General features: G+C 47.6%; 1 protein-coding gene across 1 annotated transcript in view; it reads left to right on the top strand.

Annotated features, from left to right (window-relative positions):
* Positions 1–2,788: 2,788 nt before the first annotated feature.
* LOC147640132 (uncharacterized) overlaps positions 2,789–23,203 on the top strand; it is a 40,819-nt gene continuing 20,404 nt past the window's right edge. The window contains exons 1-10 of the mRNA XM_086777517.1: positions 2,789–3,222; positions 3,329–3,548; positions 3,740–3,843; positions 4,028–4,144; positions 4,317–4,463; positions 4,603–5,255; positions 5,345–5,466; positions 5,547–5,641; positions 21,386–21,626; positions 21,710–21,773. Coding sequence (XP_086633643.1) covers positions 3,115–3,222; positions 3,329–3,548; positions 3,740–3,843; positions 4,028–4,144; positions 4,317–4,463; positions 4,603–5,255; positions 5,345–5,466; positions 5,547–5,641; positions 21,386–21,626; positions 21,710–21,773 — 1,871 coding nt within the window. The 5' untranslated portion in view covers positions 2,789–3,114. The remainder of the gene's footprint in view (positions 3,223–3,328; positions 3,549–3,739; positions 3,844–4,027; positions 4,145–4,316; positions 4,464–4,602; positions 5,256–5,344; positions 5,467–5,546; positions 5,642–21,385; positions 21,627–21,709; positions 21,774–23,203) is intronic.

Below are 23,203 nucleotides of genomic sequence, written 5' to 3'. Positions count from 1 at the left end.
AACATGTATACAGGCATTATGCTTAACTTTTATAATTATAAGTCACTATTGTTAGATAAAATTCATTGTTGAGACAATATGGTCTTTCCTTTTTCTAAAGATATAATGTGAAATCCTTGAGAGGCCCATAGTCCTCATGCTATAAGAATTTAGAGCATTGCTTGATGATGTCTTGATAGGATATATAAGTGTGAAATGATATTCATAAACAAATTTTTTTCTTTGCTGTCAATATATACTCCTCATAGTTTATTTTTTCCACTATGTTAGTGTTGGCTTCTCAAAACTTCATCTTGTTTTTTAAGACATGTGATTATGGCTTAAAGATATATTGGTTAATTTTTTTATGAATTTTTTCTCTTCATTACATTTTTAATATATTTCAAGAAAGGCATGTAAGTTATGGCTTACATATATATTGGTTCTAATTGGGTTTTATGTATTAGTTTGTTTTTTATATATTAGTTAATTTTTTATGTATTTTTTTCTCTCATTTATGCTTTTAATATATTTCAAGAAAGGCATGTAAGTTATGGCTAGTTCTAATTGATTTTTTATGTTTTAGTTTGTTTTCTCTCATTTTTTGCTATATTTCAAGAAAGGCATAGTGTTTAAGGTAAGGCAGAGTTTACGTGTGTTTGCAAACTTGTCATACTTTTTGAGTATTGCCTTGTAGGGATTAGACCAAGACTAGTTTTGCCTATAGACTAAGATGAGTTTCTTTATGTTGAGAGATTGAGGTGTATGAGTGTTATAGAACAAGTTACTTATAGACTAAGACAAGTTTTGCTTCAAAGTTTCTTTATGTTGTGAGATTGATGTGTATGAGTGTTATGGAGCAAGCAAAATGATAATATATTGAGAACATCATCAACTTGAATGAGAATCACTCCAAGTATATGAATGGATTCTCTAGAAGTCCATGTAAACAAGTATGTACAATGTAAAAGCAATATTTTAGTCCCTAGCCATGAGTCAAGCAAACAAGACAGGAAGGAAGTGAAAACCTTGATAATTATCATAGCCAAGGTCAATATTTTTCACATAGGATAACCTATATAAGTAGTATGGGATGCTTTTTATAATATGTGCATGCATGCACATGTGGGTGTGTGCATGCGTGAACTTGTTTGCTTCAAATTAGTCAATTATCATATTACTCCACAAGGCTACACTCCAAGAGGTGAAGGTAGAGTATGAGTGGGGTATGGGAAACCATTGGTTGAGGAATAAGGTGCTTACAAATTATTTTGGCTCATGTAACATCTTTCTAGATCTAATAATAAGAACTATCATGTTAGGTTGTAGTGTGGATCCACTATATCATTAGGGTATGTAGTTTTATTGGGGAGGCTAAACAATGAGGGTCTAAAACATGTGGGCTAATTATAAGGCTACTTTAGGGAGGTGTGTTGTGAGCCCACACTTTGATGTAGTTGACTTTGTAATTGTTTGGCAAATTGGGGATCTCTCCACTGAGTTCCTCGATGGCACACAATGCACCAACGTATAGTCTCATGAAAATTATGATGGTGTGAAAACCCCCCTAGAAATTCCTTATCCTTAACTTTATAGGCATTTATTGATAACGAGTAGGCTCATTCAAGAAAGTAGCCACACATTTGAATTTGCACTTCTAATAAGTAAGTCTTGCATGCACCCATTTCGATCAAGTTCAACCATCCACAAGACATATGTGGGGTAAAAGAAGCCCATGTGTGGAAACCAGTTCAAATGAAATGTACTTAAAGAAATATCGCATTGAACACTTTTGTAGCCCCTAGCAAAATGTGTGCTAGGGGTTGTAAAACTAGTCAAGAGAGTCATTCAGAGCTCTCTTGACTATTGCAAAATGTGTGCTAGCTTACACATATACACACAAATCATAGGTGCTGCCTTATCATTTGAGAATGGTAGCTTACAGGTGTTGCCTTATCCTTGAGAGTGTTTTTGCTCTCGCTGCCTTATCCTTGAGAATTATACGTGTTGCCTTATCCTTGAGAATGTTTTTGCTCTCATTGCCTTACAATATATTCCAAAGTTTTGCCAACTCCATTGCCTCATTAAATGCACTTTTGTTGCTGAATGTGCGTCTATTGTAGCTACATGAGAGCAAAAAATGAGGACATATGCTATTCCGCCCTTACTACATGTAGCCTCTAAGGCTCATTGTACAGAGTGTAAGACACTACATTGTCATCATCACGAATTTACACACTACTAATGGGGTGCTAACCAAAGCTTTAGGTGATTCAAAGACCTCCTCATGGTTAAACTCCCATATATTACATGTCCATGTTCTACTAACAGCCCATAAGGAGATCTTGCCTGTTTTAATAGACAACCGAGAAACCTTCCTCCCCCAGCCATTGCATGGGCATGTAGGGTGGGCACCAAGTTGAGCCACACAACTCCACCTAAAAACGAGGAAACGGTCGATCACATATTGTCTAGAACAAAAGTGCACCTTCTCAATGATTGGTTGAAAGAAGCCTTGCCCATGGATGGTTAGGTGCCCATATATTGCTACTTGATGATGGGCACTACATAGCTGATGATCAACTTATCCTCTCAGAACACTATTTTGGTGTGCAAAAGGGGTAGTGCTCATCTCAACAAAAGACACCTCCCTAGGACGAAAATGCGGGGCTAATGGGCACATACCCTGCTTGTAAGGAGCATTACCTAGATGGTTGTAGGTGTGTGTTTTTTTTCGAGGGTTTTATTATTATTTTTTGCAAGGAAATGTAGGTAAGTTACATAATGTGTCCCTTGTGGGAAGTAATAAGTGCGACATGGAAACTGTCCCTAAGGCTCTAGCACTTGGCTCTCTGCTTGTCCGTCTGCATTCCATCGTCAACTAAACGCAACAACAACAAACAATCAGGGCGGAGGAGGCCATAGGCATAACCAAAACCTTCTGTCTGAGCTCGCCATCGCCATACCCCTAGCCATACCACCGCCTCTCTGTGGTTGAGGTTTCCCTTCACAGATCGACCCGTCCGTGCGCCCCTGATCTCGCACTCTGATCCACCGCCATAGCTTCTCCCTTTCTCCCCTTCCCTCTCTTTGCCATATCTGCCGTCCCTGAACTGATCGCCCCTTGCCGTGGCCATGGTCTCCACCCGGCGAACTGCTGCCAAGCGCTCCCCGCCTCCCTCCTCCGACCCTGCACCTGAGCAGCAGCAGCAGCAGCCTTCGCCATTGCCCAAAAGAGCGAAGGTCTGTGTTCTCAGCACGGTGGTTTTCTTCTCATACAGATGAAGAGAGAGGGTCCTTATGATCGCGGGTCGCCGTCATTGTTCTATGTTGTTGTTTTTTTCTGCAGACAGAAGAGAAATTGCAGGAGGAGGGGCCATCTGCGCGCGCAACAGAGCAGAATGACTCGCAGCTGTGCACGCCATCGCCGCAGGAGGAAACCCTAGCAGAGGATCCTACACCGGCCGCTGGCGACCAGGCTGATGAGAGCTCCCCTCGCACCCCTAAACTGACAGACGACGGCGCCATAGATGCTGCCGATGAGAAATCAAAGTCGCACAATGCCCCAGGTAGGGTATCCCCATTTTATTTCTGCTGTAGTCAGGTTTCTCTTTCTTTTCTGCAGGAATCTAGGTTTTCCCAATTGTTGTCTGCAGAGGTTGATCATGCATGCTCTTCTTCATTTTTAACAACACAAGTGGCCTCTTTATGTTGCCATGGAGGGTTTTTACTTGCTTCCAAATGATTGATTGTTAAGCAGGGGTTCCAACAGTACCTAGACAGAGGAACTCTGGAACCTGGTTCCGATTGAAACCCCCAGACATTGGTAACCCTTGGGGAAAGCTGCTATCGCAATGCAATCAGGCAAGTTTCTTAACCGTTTTTGTGGTCCTCACATCACAGCAATATTATCAGGGCAATCAAAGTGCACGTTGTTACTCACTGGACCTAATTGGTAGTTTGTGAATGTAACCCACGATTATGGCTGCAATTAAACATATAAAATCTGTTGCTGCAATTGATGGTGTAAGTGGCTATTACATTTCAGCATCAACACGTGAACTTGGTTGGGCATACCTTTACCATTGGACGTAGCAGGACCTGCAACTTGCAGCTGAAGGATCAGGGCATCAGTGGGGTTCTTTGCAGGCTAAGGATTATGCAGGTATTTGTTTTGTGTTTCTTGAGGCCAGACAAGCATTATGGGTTGTCCATGGAACAAAATCGTTCTGATATATGGGAGGAATGTCTAGTATTCTGGTCATGGACGGTCCTGCTGTTGCCCTTACTAAGGTTTTTTTTTTTTTTTTGGGTGGGGGGTTTTGTGCAATTTTCAGCATGAACAAGGTGGAGTAACACTTCTTGAAAACACTGGGAATAATGGTGTGGTTCTTGTAAACGGAAAAACTGTGAAAAAGAACTGTAATGCCCTTCTCAAAGGTGGTGATGAAGTGGTCTTTTCGTCTTGCAAACATTACTCATATGTATCCATGCCAACAGTAAGAACTGGCTGTTAATAGGTGGTGATAGCTTAAGAGTATGGAGTTCTAGATTTATAATTTTTTTCTCTATGCTCATTAAAAAATATAGAAAGGCTGCATCTCCTTAATTACACGTTTGCAGATCTTTCAGCCTTTATCGAGTACTTCAATTTCCTCATCAGCAGCTCAACCTGTTCCGGAGAACAGAGCTGCTAAAGTGTTGCAAGTTGATGAAGCCAGAACAGGAGACCCCTTAGATGTAGCAGGGGCCTCTATCCTGGCATCTCTTTCAAATTTTACTCAGAACACAGCATTTCATCCTGGTTTAGCACAGAGTTCAGATGAACGGCTGAAAGCAACCATGACCTCACTGCTGCCACCCATGCCACCCCCTTCTGATATTTCGGATGGATCCATGTCTGATGTAGAGGCAGCTGGACAAACAGGGAAAGGTTGTGATGATCCTGCTGTTATGCCTTCTGAACCAGGTGGGGATAAGCCTGCAACTGATCTTACCATGGAGGATGCAGGAATGGATACAGGTTCTGCCCATGCTGTGGAACTGGCAGGTGATTGTCTAGGATCATTACCAAAGGATGTGGAGAATGTGATTTGTGGTGAGCTTGATTGCATAGGAGGCGGTGCTAAGGGTAAAGATATAGAGCGAGAAAGTGGTGCTGCTGTGGCTTCTGCAACAGCTGTAAAACGGCAAACTTTGAAGGATGACTTTACAAGGATGGTGATTGAAGGCCAAGATGTGGATACCTCCTTCGATAATTTCCCATATTTCTTGAGGTGAGTGATGTGGCTTGAAGCATGGAAGTATGACTCATCATTTGCAATCATAAACTAGCTCATGCTAACTAAGAGTGGATGGTTTACAGTGAAAGCACAAAGAATGTGCTGATTGCCTCAACCTACATTCATTTGAAGCGCCCAGATTATGCCAAGTTCACGAATGATTTGCATGCAGTCAGTCCACGTATATTGCTTTCTGGGCCTGCAGGTTTGCTTTGGCCATCTTATTTCTATATGACATTGCTCATTTATTCCAGTTTCTTGATATCTACGTGAGTTTTGGATCAGGGTCAGACATCTATCAGGAGGTGCTGGTGAAGGCTTTGGCAAAACATTTCAGCGCAAGGTTGCTTGTTTTTGACAGCGGCTCATTGCCCACAACGGTAAGTTACAAAGTTATACTCATCCTGTACTAAGTCTCGGTTTGCAGCCTGCAAGTCTGTTTATTGTATGCATGTGTGGAAGGAATTTGAGTTACATAAAGTGGTAGTCTAGCATCTAACACGAGGAACAAGAAGCAAGACGAAGAAGACCTACTGCTGCTATGAAAGCGCTATCAGAGAAAGGGGTACAGCTTTGCAGACCACAATCGTGGTAGACTTCTGTCCAATGTGCAAGTGAATAACAGAGAATAATAGAGAGAATCCTACTGTAACAGGTGATCTAGGTTGAAAACCATACATAAGCATGAAAGGACTAAAACCTGTACTCGTATGCTTAGTACTGTTATATGCAAATTCTAACATAGGAAGATAATCCTCCTATGAACTTTGTCTTTTGGATACATATGCTCGAAGCATATCCTCCAAAATCTGATTCACTCTTTTAGTCTGGCCATCAGATTGAGGATGATTTGAGCAACTCAAATTCAAAGTTGGTTTCAACTTCTCAAAAACAAGTTTCCAAAAATCACTCGAACTTAGAGTCCCTATCACTGACTATGTCCTGCGGTAACCCGTACAGTCTAAACAATTGCTCGATAAACTGCCGTGCTAATTGCGTAGCTGTAATAGTCTTCCGGGTCGATAAAAATCTAGCCATTTTTGTCAAGCGATCTACCACAACCCAAATAGAATCGTGGCCTTGATGTGTTCTTGGCAATCCGGTAATAAAATCCATGGAAATACTTTCCCATTTATTACCTGGGATTTTTAAAGGATGCAACAACCCAGTCTGTCTCGATGTCATGATGTACCGCCAGGTTATTGGGTGCTTGATTTATCTATATGCAATATGAGACGAGACATTTAGTATGGGGTCTCACATTTGAGTAGATTTATGCAAAGTGGAGGTACTAAGCATTGGCAAATTGTTAATTGTGTTTTCCTCTACTTACAAGGCACTTAGTCTCTTGGATTGCTTTATGCCAATGGGGGTGATATTCAGCTGCATGCTTTCAATGATTCCGATTGGGTTGGTTGGAATTGCTTTCTTTTGGGCAATTCATGCATTTCTTGGTTGAGCAAGAAGCAACCAATAGTCGGCACTTCAAGTTGTCAAGTTGAGAACAAGGGAATATTCATAGTTACAGATGGTTGAGAAGGCTTTTGGTAGACTTGTGTGGGGTAGAAGTTAGCCATACTAATTCTCATTGACATTTAAGAATGCTATGGAGTAGGATGCTTTTTTCATGCTCGTACTAAGCACATTGAGGTGCATTACCATTATGTCAGAGAGAGGCTACATGCAAGAGGGATAAGCCTTGTTTATGTCTCTACACATGACAACATTGCAGATTTGTTCACTAAAGCTTTACCAAGCAAAAGTTCGAAGCTTTTCACAAAGTTTTCTTTTGAAGATTTATATGTAGTTACTTTGCACATGCTCACATCATCACTAAGGGTGGATTTATATGTTTATAGTAGTGACGTGTAAGCCCAACGGGGTGTGTAGTGACAAACTCAACCACGTGTCCAAGATATATATATATATATATATATATATATATATATATATATATATATAGAGAGAGAGAGAGAGAGAGAGAGAGAGAGAGAGAGAGAGAGAGAGAGAGAAATGAAATGAAATGATATATTAACGTCTTCAAAAGGCCAAAATGACCTATGAGACCAAAAAGGTTACAACAATTGGTGGATCTGATACAATGTCTGTGTAAGAAAAGCTAAAAACAACTAACTGAAACTGAAATAACTGTGAGGAAAAGTACGGTACTAGAAGCTCCTAATGGATAACATCTGGGAGGAAAACTCTAGCAACAAAGGTAAGCATCATACACATCACTATCCAAAGATGTCTCTCATCGGTCGATGGCGGATATCCTCAATGTCCTCCATGGTGAGTACTCTGACTGGACGTCTCCCATGCCGTGCTAGTATGGTCCTGATTCTCTGTTGTAGTCTCCGCCGATGTCGAGATGGGCCTCTCATCTTGGGGCGCCTGGACCGCCCTAGCTCTATAGCCCGATCAATCAGTGTACCTCTAGTGCGGCTATACTCTGGGGCTAGCTGCAATGCCTGCTGGCCTGACTGCTCAATCTCTGGTCGAAAGAAGTCTGTAATCTGCCTCTGTAGGTGTGTCTCCCTCTCTGATCCCGTCCCTCTCAAGAGACCCTCTCTATGTCTACGAAGCTCCAGCAAGTATAATCCGAGACATCTCTGATCCTGGTATCTCATGACTCTAGAAAGTGGTCCGAAACCCTCTCTAAACAGGCAGTGAAAACGGCCTCGTATCTCATAATATACTGGACAGTGACATATGTAATGTAACTCTGTCTCTGGCTCCATCTGGCATAGCTGACAAATCCTGGCCTCAGCTGGTACTCCTCTGAATCTGCCAGTCTCAATCTCTAGCTGGTGTGAGGATGTGCGCATCTGACCAATAACACACCGTACCCCATGAGAAAGATGAGTATCCATGTAGCTGGGTCTAATCACAAACCCATCCTGCGTGAGCTGGAGAAGATGATCCCTATAGAAAGCCATCTTTGTACCAAGCTCCTGTGTCGGCTGTATCCATGTCCTCCTAGTGTCCAGCTGAATCAAGTCCTGCCTGATAAGTCTGGTAATCTCTGCCCGTGTGAGAGAGAGGGAGGGTGCATCCAGGGAGTACTGAAATGGAGGTAGCCTTTCCATACTAAAGCCATGCAACTGGAACCAAGCTGTCATCTGTGCATACCAACATGATCCGTCTCCCTGTGATGCCAACTGTCGTGAAGACTCCAGGGCTAAGCGAGAGCCCAAGTGCTATGTATAAAGGAGACTGATCGAGTGAGTGCCTCTACCACCAATGGGGGGGCAGCCATCTCTGCACGGATAATATCATGTGGTACGGAGGCCTTGGCCCTAATCATCCGGGAAATCATAGAAACCAAGGGCCTCTTCATATGTCTCCATCCATCAGTGCTACCAGCTCGGCTGTGGTGATCCACTGAGGGTCCCCATATCTCCACTCCATACAGCATGGCTGAAGTGACCAAAGTGTCAAAGAGCCAGAGCTTTGTTCGAGGTTCGTGAAACTGAACCTGCGAACACATCCTCTCTAGTCTCCCCAATGCTGCATAAGCTCTGGTCAATCTGGTCTCCGCTGCTCTCCTCAAGGAAAATAGTGGGCCACTGAAAACCACACCAAGGTAAGTATATGCATCTGTATACTCCACTGTCTCCTGACCATATGTAAAGGTGGGTACTGACCTCCTAACCCACTGTGCTGTGGTGTTAAACACCATCACCTTGGTTTTACCAAGGTTAACAGACAATCCACTGTCCTGTGCAAATGTGTGCAATGCATCCAAATGACGCTGCATCCCCTCTGGAGAATCTGAGATCAGCACAATATCATCAGCATACAATAACAGCGGAATCCATGTCCCTGCTAGCTGTGCTCCTCTGTCACCCTCCCGCTCTACATAGTCTGAAACCTCATCCACGTACATCCCAAATAAGGTGGGAGAAAGGGGGCAGCCCTGTTTCACTCCAATAGTGGAGTGAACCATCTCAGATATACCTTGAGTAGTACGTACCTGTCCCACAACTGTCCTGTATAAAGCCATGATTCCCCAAATCAGCTCTGTGGGCACTCCCATCTCCTGTAGTCTGCGCATCAATCTGGCTCTCGGTACTGTGTCAAAGGCTTTGCGGAAATCCACAAAGCAACAATAAATCCTCCTGCCATATAATCTGCCCTCCTCAATAATAGCTCTGAGTGTCAAGATATAGTCAAGAGTGGAGAAACCTCTCGTGAACCCTGCCTGCCCTGATGCACGTATGCCCTCTCTCTCTGCCTATCTACTCAACTCCTGCTCAAGAACAGATGCATATAATCTAGCCAATGTGTGACCAATCATGATGGTACGATAATTCCCAGGAAGCATGGGATCCCCTGACTTGAAGATAGGCACAATTGTGGACATATTCCAAGTCTCAGGAAAACCCTCACACATGGCTCGGTTAAACATCATAGCAATAAGCTCTGCAAGCATATCTCTGGCATGAATAAAGTGCTCTGCTACCAAACCATCATGATCATATGCTCTCCCAGTCCTCATCCTGTCAATAGCTTTCTTTACCATCTCAGCAGTAAAGAAAGCACATGTCTCTGGGCATGGCTCCGATGGGTCTGGCAGGGGCGGCTGTCCTGCTGCTGTGTACAGGGATGCTGCATACTCACCCCAAATCTCTGTGGAGGTAATGGCTGGTGATGGTGAATGCTCATGAAATAGTCTCCATGCCTCGCCTGAGTCCCGACTCATAAATAACTAATACAAATCCCTCTCTAACTGAGCAAGATAAGCCCTCTTCTTCCGTCGCACTAGGTGCCGGAAGGTAATCCGTGACTGTCTGTGAGTGGTAACACCCATGAGCACCTCTCTCTGTAATCTGATCCTCATCTCTCTGCACTCCTCATCATACCAACTGTTCTGGGGCATGTTCCCAGATCGTCTCCGTGTAGGCTGACTATGGGGATATGCCTCTAATGCTGCAACATGAAGCGTATCTATCAATATCTGAGTGAGCTCATCTAATGGCCGTCCCGGCTCCTCGGCACATAAGCGTCTGTATATCTCATCCGTGTACACGGTGTCAGTCTCCCTCGGAGAGAGAGAGAGAGAGAGAGAGAGAGAGAGAGAGAGAGAGAGAGATGAAATGAAATGTTATATTAACGTCTTCAAAAGGCCAAAGTGACCTATGAGACCAAAGTTACAACCATATGACATCTGATACACTATTTGATATATATATATATATATATAGAGAGAGAGAGAGAGAGAGAGAGAGAGAGAGAGAGAGAGAGAGAGAGAGAGAGAGAGAGAGAGAGAGAGATTTTATTAACGTCTTCCAAAAGACCGAACTCGGCCTATGAGACAAATCGGAGTACCTGTATGGGGTATCCTCTGTCATCCCAACAAAATGAAAAAGTACTGAATAAAAAAGCTGAATCTGGGTGTGCAGGGGATGGAGCTCTACTACTAGGAGAATGCAAAGCTATATGCATGGAGTATACAATCATGATATGCAACCTAGCTAGCTCCATCCTGTACCATACTGGGGGTATAAAATGGTATACATCAGTGAAGGGGAATAGGGATCTTACACAGTACACCACATTGAGCGGGGAACAAGCGACGCCTCCTTTCAGGAATTTATTCAAGAACAATCCATGGGCACGTGGGCCAGGATCAATACAAATCAATGAATACAAAACAAATAGATATGCCGATGTAGGATATCCAAGTCGATGTCAATGTCGAGGCACGAGATCTCTTATGCCGAGCACACCACAAGGATGATCCACAAGTATCTCTCACCGGGCTAGTATCCAAATTCAAATCCAATGAGTCCAAGTCCAAGTCCAAATCCAAGTCCAAGTTCCATAACCAAGTTCCATGTTCATATCCAAGCTTCATGCCCAAGCTATATGTCCAAGTTCCATGTTTATGTCCAAGCTTCATGTTCCATGTCCAAGCTCTATGCCCAAGTTCTTCATGTCCAAGCTCTATGTCCAAGACTCCAAGTTCATATCCAAGTTTAAGTCCAAGTTCCCATTAGTAATCTCCACAACTCCTACAACCTTGTCGATGAAGAAAACCATGGAAAAGCTCTTTTTGGCAAGAAAACTGATATAAAACCTGTTTTAAATGTTTTGGGCGATAAAAAACATCCAAAAAGCAATTTTTGGGATTTTTGGAGCAATTTTAGGGTTTTTGAAATTTCTGTCCGTATAGCTCGGTACACACGTCTGTATCATGGCTTGCCCATGCATATGCCCATACAAGTCTAGGGTTGACCATACGTCTGAAAAGCAAGTTGGAGAAGGTGTTGATGGCGAAGAAGAAGCACTCCATGATCATAATGATGTCCGCACACACTCCACGATCTTTCATCTTCGATGACCTTGTTCATGGTACTACAAGAGAAGTCCAATCCTTTTTATACTTGTAAGAGACCCTGCTTTTTGCCAAAAAGCCTTCATGCTTTTGCTTTTCTCTTTGTCTTTGCTTTTGCTCTTTTTACTTTTATTAATAAAATATCACTCGACTTTTGGTGCTTTGCTTTTTTGGCTTTAGGGCCTTGCTTTTTGGCCTTAGAGCTGCTTTTTGAGAAAGCACCTTTTAGCTTTTTGGTCCGGCTCAGTCTCCTCTTTCCAATGGTGTCCTTGGCTCGTAGTCAACCTTGTTTGACTTTTTCTTAATCAAACCTTATGGACCTTGTTCCCATGTCTTCTTCCACCTGTCTGGTGTCCGGGCATGGATTTCATCATGCAAATAGTTACATGACGCGTGAACTAGGAGTAATATTTCTCCACACACGGCACTTTTCACCTTCGTATATGAAAGGGTTTTTTCCCTCGTGTGTGAACACACCCTTATGGTGTGTAAGTGACCTTTAGAGGTCACATCTTGTACTTTGTACCCAATCTCATTATCTCATTATCGTGTGTGCATCATGCAAGCCCACTCTCACTCTCTTTGTTCACTGTGCAGTTTATGCTTCAGTGCTAAACCTAAATCTAGCCCTAAACCCAGCAGGCACCCTTATGGTGTGTACGTGACCTTGAAGGTCACATCTTGTACTTTGTACCCAATCTCACTATCTCATTATTCTGTGTGTATTTTGCAAGCTCATTCTCACTCTCTTTGTTCACTGTGCATACTATGCTTCATTGCTAAACCTAAATCGAACCCTAAACCCAACAGATGGTTCTTCTTGGGCTCTAAGATCAGTAGTCTCCAGCTATCTCATAGTGGGACTTCAAACCATCCACTAGAGAAAATAGTGGGTGGCTCTTGAGCTTTTGTTTAGCGTCAAATAAACCATCGATTGAGTTTTTTTTTTGTTTGTTCTTCTCTTCACAGATTACAAAAACATAGCCCTTATACCAATGTTACATGCGTGGAAGTCTTTGGACCTTCTTGTTACGAGAGAGAGAGAGAGAGAGAGAGAGAGAGAGAGAGTGAGAAAGAAATAAAGTCATATTAACGTCCACGGAATGCCTTGAAGGCATATGGGACCAAAAACCGGTACCTCACAGTCATTACAATCCACCTTGGGGTGCACTTAGGCACAAGCAAAAGATTAATGAAAACCCTAGGATGATAAACAACTATCTATGATACAAAAAATGCCGATGGCACATTAGAATGCTAGTCAATCGGGTTTAGGCTTATGGAAGTCCTCGATTATTGCCCTTCCGTCACGGTAGACTGCCCATTTTCCAGCTTGGCGGGCTGCTCGGACTTTGGCGAGTTCTGCACTTTTGTTTTTAAGCTGTAAGGGAGTGAGTTCATCAGCTAACCAGAGCCTGGTGCCCTGTAATGATTTGGACTGTCGGAGAACTTGGATCTTGTCCTGTTTATTGTGATATTTCGCAATGGCATGCTTCCCTTTCTTGACAATGGTCCATGGGTTGCCTATATCAATGAGGGGAGGGCCTTACTGAGTCGCCTCCTCATAATCTCCGTGTTTGAGATGCATTCATCTTCATCAATTTCCATTTGCTCTCTGACTTCTTGCTCGTCCCAACCCTCCGGGAGTCCACCTACTCGGGGGGTTTGGGGGGGGGGGGAGAGAGAGAGAGAGAGAGAGAGAGAGAGAGAGAGAGAGACTGCACCAGATTGTGTCCCTATTACCCGCTGAAGGGCTCCTTATCGCTGTAGATGAATGACACACTGAACTGGGCTGGGTTCAGACCTGCATCGCTTCCTTCAGGAAGACGCTGACTGGAACTCGCTAATAGCTACCTGGGGATGCTGCAAACTAGCACTTCCCTTTGCTGCTGGCATTGACCTCAATGGCTTCCCAGTGTTTGCCATAAGATTGCTGTCCGTGGTTGCTACAACATGTGCTTCAGCGCTGAATTGAGATGGAGGAGAATTGGGCCTGATTTGCTCCTTTAGATCCAGTAGGCTGGTTGGCCTGCTGGTTGGACCAGTCCGACCCCTGGGTGGTTGTGGGGTCGACCATGCATAAAACCCATATGATGGGTTCCTACCAAGGCATCCAGGCCCTGTGCCATATTCTGGGCACTTGGGCACCCAAATGGGCTGCCCACAGCCCATACCTTGGCATCCATGGATCCCTTGGCTCCATGCATCTCTTTTTGCCCGGTGGTAGTAACTCCATTATAGAGCTTTTCACACCCAGCCTGACTTGGGCGAGACCTAATTGATTCTGATCGGGCTTTTCCAAAGACTTTGGGGACTTTTTTTTTTCCGAGAAAAGATCCTTTCATTAGTTATATAAAAACGCCCGTAGGGCTACAAAAGATCTCTCCTGCTCATAAGAGAAACAGAGCAGTGAATACAGCATGGCAGCCCGGGAGACTCTCCCTAGGTGCTGCAAAATACAAGCATCAGTACAAAGGACTGAGAGGCTAAATCATACAATAGGGGGGGGGAAGAGCCAAACAGGTGGCCTGTAGTGCCAACGGGGGGATCCCGTGTGTAAGGTGTAGAAAGGGCCACAGCGCCAAGTGGCGTGAAAGGCCTGGCGCCGCAAGATCGCCTCATCCGAGTCTCCCCGGATGCGGTCGTACTGTCCTCGCAGGGTGTGGATCAACTCCTGCCAAATCCCCCGTACAGTCTCTGCTGGTGGCTCCAATCTCCCCTCAAAGGCCGTAAAGCACCGGGCCCTCCAGGTGAACCAGATGGTGAGGCTGCTGAGGAGCTCCCATCGTAAATCCCGCTCCTGTGTCCAGCTGGCGGACGAGAAATCCGGTGCCGGAACCAGGCGAGGCTGGCCCCTAATAAATCTGATGGCCTGACTGCCCTGCTCCATCTCATAGCCCATAGCAGGCCCTGACGAAGTCGACCAAGCAGCGGCACCCCACGTAAACATACCCTCTGGAGAGAGGGGAGCTAGAATACGTAGCATCCGCAGCCAAATCTGCTGCGCCTGAGGACAATCCCAAAGGCAGTGTCTCTGTGTCTCCATAGGGTGGCCGCATCGGACGCAGGCCGCCGGAAGACCGCTGTAAACAAGCCAAGTGCCAACTGCTGAGCCCCTGTGGGCGACCAGCCACTGAAAAGTCGAGATCCTGCGGAGAGCCGAGCCCAAAAATCCTCCAGGAACTCTTGTGAGAGTCCCTGTAGCCGCCAATGCCCCGCTGGCGCTGGAGAGACCGTCCTCCTCGCTGTCAAAATATGCCGCCCCAGCCGAACAGTATACTGGAAAAAGGTAATCTCTGTGGCCTCAAGGGATGCATAAGGATCATGCCACTCGTACTCCCCGGGGTCCCACTGTAGCCGGGCCAAGGGGCGCACTGCATATGCCCATATGCGCCAATCCGGGAGCACATCAGCAGGATCGGTGTCTATATGCCACTTCCGAGAAGCGGCGGCCACTACCCGAATCCTCTGAAAGGTGCACTCTGCAACCAAAGGCGACTCCACCTCCACTCGCTGGAGTCTGCCCTCATCCTGAATCTCATAGTAGAGGCAACTGCCATCCTCAGTGCAAGCTCTGATAGCAATCAGGATCTCCAACTGTGTAAAGGCTCCCATCCACCGTGGGGTCACTGGCTCGAGAGGCGTGAACCACTCCTCTGTGAGTGCCTCTTGAATATCATCTCTCATAATCAACCCCCCTCTGAAGTGACTCAGCCTCTCCACCTGTATCTCCTCTGGGAGACTGCAGAAGGCCTGCCAGTCTCCAAAACTACGAGCTGGGCCTGCCGCTAAAGGCCCCCAGGCTAAACGAGGCCGAGAACCCAGCATATGACCCTGCTCTGTGCGAACCGCTGGGCTCCAGATGAGTGGCTGTCTGGCCCGCTCCTCAACACAAGTAGGAGGTCGCTGAGAGAGCCCCGGTCTCAGCAGCTCCCAAGCTCTCAGGATACTCAAAGCAAATCTGTCCTCCCATCCTCTACTGAGGCCTGTCCTCCTCATCTCTATGAAGATCCAGCGAATCTCTGGTGCCCAAGTGCCCCCTGCTGGGGGCGCCCGAGCCTGCAGCCGCTGCAAGAGGAGCTCTTTCCAAGGCTCAGCGCCTGGAAGCAACCCCCGAACAATAAGCTTCCCCAATAAGGCTCTGCTCTGATCGACTGGATCTATAATGCCCAAACCTCCCTGAGCCAGCGGAAGTGTAATAACTGCCCATGCAACCTTTGCCCGAATTGGCTGACCGTCCCGCCCAGACCACAGAAAGTTCCTGATCAGCCTCTGTACCTGGCTGATGCAAGAGCTCGAGAAGATCCAGCAAGACGTAATGTACCACAAGGTCGCTAACAGCACCTGATTTGCACCTGATTTGCCACCACCACCCTCCCAGCCAAGGATAGTCGAGCTGTACTCCAATACAAAAGCTTCTTCCGAATGCTCAGAAGAAGCGGGGCAATCTGCTGCTCAGGTGACAAATCTAGGCCAATCTGGCATCCCAAATACCGCACTGCTGTGCCTGGAGGAATCCGTCTAAAACCGGGGTCCGGGCTCCATGCCGGAGTGGGAGCACTACTGATCCAAAAGGCCACTGTCTTGCGCCAATTGATCAATGCTCCCGAAGCTGCACTAAAAACCTGGAGCGACTGCTCTGCCCGAAGAAGATTGGCCTCTTGGCCCATGCAAAAATAAGCCCGTGTCGTCTGCAAACTCAGCATCGAGCAGGTCCTCCCCCCGGACTGGGAGCTGTAGTCCTCTCAAACCAACCTCCTCTGCCGTCAAATACATGCTCATAGCTTCCGCAAAGAAGAGAAAAAGAAAGGGGACGAGAGGACACCCCTGACGGATTGATCTGGTCAGCTCAAAACTCGGCCCCCGTCCTCCTGCAATCAACACCTGGCTGCGAGCTGTGGAATACAGAGCCGCCACCCCTCTGATCCATCCTGGCTCAAAGCCCAGGCGAAGCATAGTGCCCTCTAAGAAACCCCAATCAACTCTGTCGTATGCCTTCTCAAAATCGAGAAGCATCACGACCAAGTCCTCGCCAAGAAATCTAGCTTTGGCCGTCGCCTCCCAGAAAGTAAAGATGTTGTCAAGGATACTGCGCTCCTTGACAAATCCTGTCTGAGTAGCATGAATCAACTCCCCCAGGAAGGGCTGGATCCTCAAACTCAAGGCCTTTGCTAAGACCTTGTAGACAGTATTGAGGATCGTAATAGGCCTCCAATGCCGAATATCATCTGATACTCCCTCCCCCTTGGGGATAAGATAGATCAAGCCCTCTGAAAAGCTCTGCGGCATCACCCTAGTGTCCAAAACATGCTGAAAGCCCCTGCGGAGGCCTGGCCCCAAAAGGTCCCAATAGCGCATAAAAAAGGCCGGCGTCAGTCCGTCCTCCCCTGGGCAACTATGTCGCGGCAGGACCCTCAAGGCCTCGGCAAGCTCAATCTCTGAAAGAGGCGCACCAAGAACTGAATGCATACGATCTGTGACCCTCCTCTGCACATGGGCCCACACCGTCTGTCTGCAAGCATCTCTGTCCTCAGTGGTTGGCTCCGCTGAAAGCAGGTCTCTATAAAATGCAGTGGCAATGGCTCTGATCTCCTCGGGCTCAGTAGCTACCGAACCATCCGGTCTACCAAGCTGACGGACTCCTGCCCGAGCATGGCGGGGTCCAGTGATCTCAAAAAACTCACCAGTCACTCTATCACCAAGCTGCGTCCACTGAGAGGCCTGACGACGATAGTAAAACTCATGTCTCTGCTCCTCTGCCTCTCTAACCTCCTGGCGTGCCTGGCTCAGCTGGGCTGCCAACCACTCACATGCAGGCTGCTGCTCCTGGAGGCGCTGTAACGAGGCAAGGCTGCGTCTCAGCCGATGCTCCCTCTCGCGAATCTCTCCCAGCCGTGTCAAAGCTGCAGCGTGCAAAAAAGAGCTAAGCTCGATGAGTCCCTGGGCACACTGGCCTGCTGCATCCTGGTCAGAGCACTGACTATCATGCCAGATCCTCTCAATGTCCTCAGCGAGACTGGGATCTGTAAGTACCCTCTCTGGGATCCTCAACTGCAAGCTGGGCTCCCGTGTCCTCTCCTCCCATGTCAGGATAACTGGCGCATGATCTGAAAATGAGGTGCCAGTGAGAATGCCGACGGAGCCCCCTCGCTCCCCTAACCAGTCGCCCACATAAAAGCGATCAATCCGTGATAGATTAGTCCCTCCCTGTCGGCGATCCGACCGAGAGAAACTAAGACTGTCCTGAGAACGGGAGAAGGCCCCATGCTGCCATGCATCAGTGATCCTCAGTGTCATGCAAAACCGGTCCCAAGCTGCAAGCTCCGTGCCTGTAACATGACTGCCTCCCACCCTATCGACCGGGTCCTCAAGCATGTTGAAGTCTCCCCCGACACACCAATGTGCGGCCTCTGGCAATGCATCCATAACCTGGGTCCAGAACTCTGCTCTGGCACTAGCATGATTAGGCGCATAGACGTTGAGCACGCCAATAGCTCATCATGCATCCTCAGAATGATATACTGTGCTCTACTAGGCACAATGATCCCTCGATCCACAATGGCCTGCCGCCATACATCTGCAATGACCATGCAAACTCCTCCCTGTCCTCCCAAAGGACCAAACCCTGCAGACCAAAAGGTATCCCATCTACCAGGCATCACCGAACCATATCTCCGGATCCTGCTCTCACCCAAGTGGTGCTCCTGCATCATCAAAATATCAATGCTGCCACCAACCAGGCATCTCTGAACCTCCTGCCTCAAGCAACCTCGATAGCGTATAAAATGTGCTCCGCCCAGGCCCTGTACATTCCATGAGATGATCCTCATGGATGACCTGCTGAGGTAGATGCTGTCTCAGCCGTGCGGCGGGCCTTCGCAAGCGGCTGGATGGAGAGTAGTCCCCATCCGAGCGGCTGCGAATCTGCCCACCCGGTGTACTGCAAGAATCACGGATTAGGCGCCAGTGGCTGTGGCCCATGGCGACTGCCTCCCGCTCTGACAGAGCAACCTCGTGTATACATACATATCCAGGGTCGCGTGCTAAGTCTGCCACTATACGCACGACCAAATGACGAATCCCTGAGGCATCCACACTCCCGGGATCCAGGAAAAAATGAGCCAACTCCCAGAGCCGGCCTATCACATCTGTCACCTCCAGGTCGCTCACATGATGAGAAAACTCAACTGCCTGAGTCTTCAAAGTGCTAAGAGCGAGCTCTAGAGTCCACTCCCAGTCGCAAGGGCCACAGAGAGGGAACGAGAAGGCCACTGCTGAATCAAGTGCCTCCTCCCCGCGGGCCGGAGGTATCACTACATGAACTCGGATGGGTGCTGGCTCATGGGGGCCCTCTGCTCCAAAAAGCCGAGTGAAGGCGTAACCGAAAGCCTCCGATCGCTGTCTAACACCGAGGCGACTCAGCCGACTGCGGATAGATGATATCCGTGAAGCCCGAATCGGCATGGTAGGTCTCCTCTGTGGTGCTCGAGCGAGGTCGGTGCTCAGCGCCCTCCGGACTGCGCGGGCGAGCGCCAGGGGACTACCAGGGTCTCCCGGGAAGGCGAGGCGGGTGGGGGGGAGGAGGGGGGGGCGAGGGGGACGGAGAGGGAGCCGCTGCCGAGACCGGAGTGGGGGCGGGAGGAGGCGAAGGTGGAAGCGAGGCAGTGGGAGGGGATGGGGGTGGGGGGGGTGAAGGAGGGGGTGCTGGCATCTCCTGGTCCTCAGTCGCTGCAGGGGTCTCCTCTTGGAGGGGAGCAAAGCTGTTCCTCACGGGAACCCAGTGAGGCTGAGACTGTGGCTGTTGCTGCAGCGGTCTCTGTGCGTGCTGCTGTGACTGTCTCCCTCGGCGGCGCCCCTGTCCAGGCTGCCACTCCGAGGTCTCTGTGGCCTGAGCAGGTGTCCCGGAGGCAGCCTGCCGTGCCGCATCTGTGGGCGGGCCATCAGGGGCCTGCTGTTGTGGTGAGGGTCGAGGTCTCTTGCGAGGGCAGGCCTTGGCCAGATGGCCGACCTGCCTGCATATGAAGCACTGGTTCGGGAGCCCCGAGAACTCCACTCTTTGATCAATCCATCCCCCCCCTATCCTAGGTAGCTGAATGACCTTAGGAAGGGAGGAGATGTCAGACACCAAAACTCTGACGGAGGGTAGCCCAGCTGCTCTGGCCACCACTGAAGCTGCTGTGGGGCCAGTCTCGAGTACCGAGCCCACCAATGCTCCTAGCCGAGAGAGAAGCGGAAGATACTCCCGGCGGAGTCCAGGGAAGCAAACTGTAACATGAAAAAGGCGCTCTCCCTGCTCAGCCGCTGCTGGATCAAAGCCATGCTGCCAAGGTCTGAAGAAAGCCCGAGCACCCCTGATGTCAAGGGGACTCATGGCAAGGACCTTGGCCACACTCTGGGCGGTCTCGAACTCGATCTGGTAATGTCCCCGGCCCAGTAGCTGTACGTCCAGGATCTTGCCCACATCTGCAAGAAGGCGGGCCTGGAGAAGATCCCGGATCTCCCCTCTGCTGGGGCGAGTGCCGACTATACGGCAGATGGTGGAATGGGCCTGAAGGCGTTCCACCTCTGCGGTGAGGCTCGCTTCCTCTTCCGGCGAAAGAGAAAGCCTGATGGGGGTGTCCTCGGGGGCAGGCGAGGGGGCTGCGGATGAGTCCCTCTGAGGCGAGGCGGGAGGAGTCTCCATCAGAGTCTGAAGCTCAGGCGTAGGCGAGGCGAAAGCGGAAATCCTGCAAGAAACGGGCTGCACACAGAGAGGCGGAAGACCGGAGAGAAAAGGAAAAGCAAAACCCCCTGGGGGGCGGAAGACAGCACGAAAAGGGAGGGGGGGGGGTAAAAATGGCGAAGGAGAAGCCCGGGGGGGGGGGGGGGGGGGGGCGGCAGCTGTGCGAACGTGGGGCGGGGAGGAGAATGTTGGCAGAGGGGGGGCCGGGGCGCTGCTGAGGCGAGGTGGGCGCGAAGAAGGAGGTGGGGCGAGAAGGCGAGGAGGGGGGGGGGCGAGAGGGCGATGAGGGTGCGCAGCAGCGAGGGAGGGGGGGCTCAGCAGCGAAGCAGGCGAAGGGGGGCAAGAAAGAAGAAGGCGGGCAGAGCAACGAGGGAGGGGGGCGCAGGAACTACAGCAGGCGGGGGGGGGCAAGAGCAAGCGCAATGGTGGGGGGCGCTGGTGTGCAGTACGCGCAAGCAGGGACGGGGGCGCAGCTTCAGTGAGCTCGTGAAGATTGTCGGTGACAACTTTTATGTGATTGTAAGACTTTGGGGACTTGTTCAAACAGTTTTGCAAATAAAGTAAAGCACACCTTAGGCTTCTGAGGATACCACCTCCAAGTTATTCTCAAAGAGGCTTCAATCACGAGATTACCAACCTACCTCAGCAAATTTTGAACATTCTTTTTATACCAATGGCTGCCCTTTCACAGCAATCAAGCTAAAGTGATGATGATAAGATTCTCCCTGCTTTTTCCGCTGGATGAGGGGAAATATAGCATTCATAATGGTGGAATTTTGCCAGTTGACATTGTGGTGATTCACGTATGTTGCCAAAGTGGACTGTTGGTAGCATGTGACCTGAAGCAGTTAATGGCATTGATGAGTGGAAGCTTAGTGGAAGACTCATGCATGGTAGAAAGTCATGGGAATTTTTTTTTGTAAGCTTTTCTAGAGATTTGAAAATTGCCTCAAGTAATTGTTGGACTAGTATGTGTAGGGTATCTCTAGCATGTCTTAAAAAAGTATGTTCCAGACTTGAAGACTGCTTTTCTGATGGAGTTATGATGTTTATCTTGTACAGGGCATTGCAATTGGAAGGGATTTGGATTCAGCCAAAGAGGCTGGAACTCTTGAAATGAGTTCTTCTGGAAAAGAATCATTGGAAACATCTGAAGACATCATTCGGAAAGATGAATCTGCCTTTGTGGCAGATCTGAATGCTCTCGTATCACGATCTTTGCCATCAATTGCTAATGCAAGCTCAAAGCTGGATATAACATCTGTTTTTGGTGCAACAACTTCAAAGCGCATACTCAAAATAGGTAGATGGGAGCACACAGATTATATACTGTAGCTTAGCTGAACAGATGAAGTTTTGATCAAGCTTCTGGATCTGGATCTGCAGGGGATCGGGTCAAATTTATTGGTCCAAATGTTGCAAGTGTTGCTTTCCAGAATTATGTGTGCAGGTGCACACCTTTGTCTTTCCTCCTCTATGATTAAAATGGTGATGTTTGGTGTTTTGCGGAATTGTTGATAAAGTGAAGAGGGTTTCTATCTATGCCTCTTCCATCTGCTTGTCCCCTCCTTTCATTGCAATGCCTTCAGAACATATGGAGTTCACTACAAAAAAATGCATATTCACAGAGAAAAGATCTCAAGCTCGTAGAGAGAGAGAGAGAAAGAAAGAAAGAAAGAAAGCTGTATTAACGTCTACTAGAGGCCGAACTCGACCTATGAGACAAATCAATGTACAACTGTCAATGTCTTCTGGATGTCCAGAAAAAACAGAGAGAGAGAGAGAGATTCACAGGTGAGAGATCTCAAGCTTGTTGAGGGAGGTAGATATGGTGTCTTTTGCGGTGGTGGGCGCCATGATGAGGAATATATAATAAAAGCATGCATGGGGACAGGGAAGATATAATAAAAGCCCAATTGGTGTGAGGCTTGAGTGAGAAAAGAGGCTATGCAAGTGTGAGTGGGAATTTACAGGAAAAACAAGCTCTGATACCACTGATAGGAACACAAAATTACTCTTGGATTATGTGATGAATTACACACATTTGATTACAAGGACTACATGCACATGGCCTTTACCCTTAATGATACAATCCTTATTCACAGAATGCGTACATGTTACTATTGACTAGACTACATACTAGGCTTTGGTATGATGTGTACCATCTCAAGGCTCTTCATGAGCTGTACCCAAAATGAAGAGTGATTGGACATTATTCTCAACACCCTCGCATAATAGCAAATTACTACAACATGACCATAAAATCATCGGGCGTTATTCCCAACATTCTCCCGTAATAACAAGTTATTCATGATGATAAAATCATTGGTTGCACAAACTCCTGGCACTAAGCCATATGAACCTAATAAAAGACATGAATAAATCACACTTTAGTTCCCGTGGGAGCCGTTATGTTGATCCGTCCCTGAAGGGCCTTATTGTACTTGCTAGCTTGCAAAGAATATATGTCTGTAACACCTTGCTGGGATGTTTTGTTTCTCTCACATGATGAGAATACATGAGAATCAACTTCTATATGACTACTTGATCGATTACATGACGAGGGGACGAGACTAGCTAACGCAATACATGACAAGAAAACATGAGAGTTGGCCCTCTCAACATGATTGGCTGACTGGATACAGGACACGGATACATGAGAATCATCCTTCGCTGAATGGACGACTCCAGTGCAAGGTTCAAGAACATGAGGTTTAGCCAGCACAAAAACCTATTGTTTATGAGGTTTCCATGAAGGACATGAGAAACCATAAGAAGGTACCTGATTAGGGATGCAACATGGCTCATGGCTGGACACCTGATTAGAAACATGAATGCTTTTCCCATCGATGTTTGAGGTCCATAAACAGTTCTCCATGC

This window comes from Cibotium barometz, chromosome 3, assembly GCF_041138505.1.
Source record: "Cibotium barometz isolate CiBa-2024 chromosome 3, ASM4113850v1, whole genome shotgun sequence".
Taxonomy (NCBI): domain Eukaryota; kingdom Viridiplantae; phylum Streptophyta; class Polypodiopsida; order Cyatheales; family Cibotiaceae; genus Cibotium; species Cibotium barometz.
This window is presented reverse-complemented; position numbering and strand designations above follow the sequence as displayed.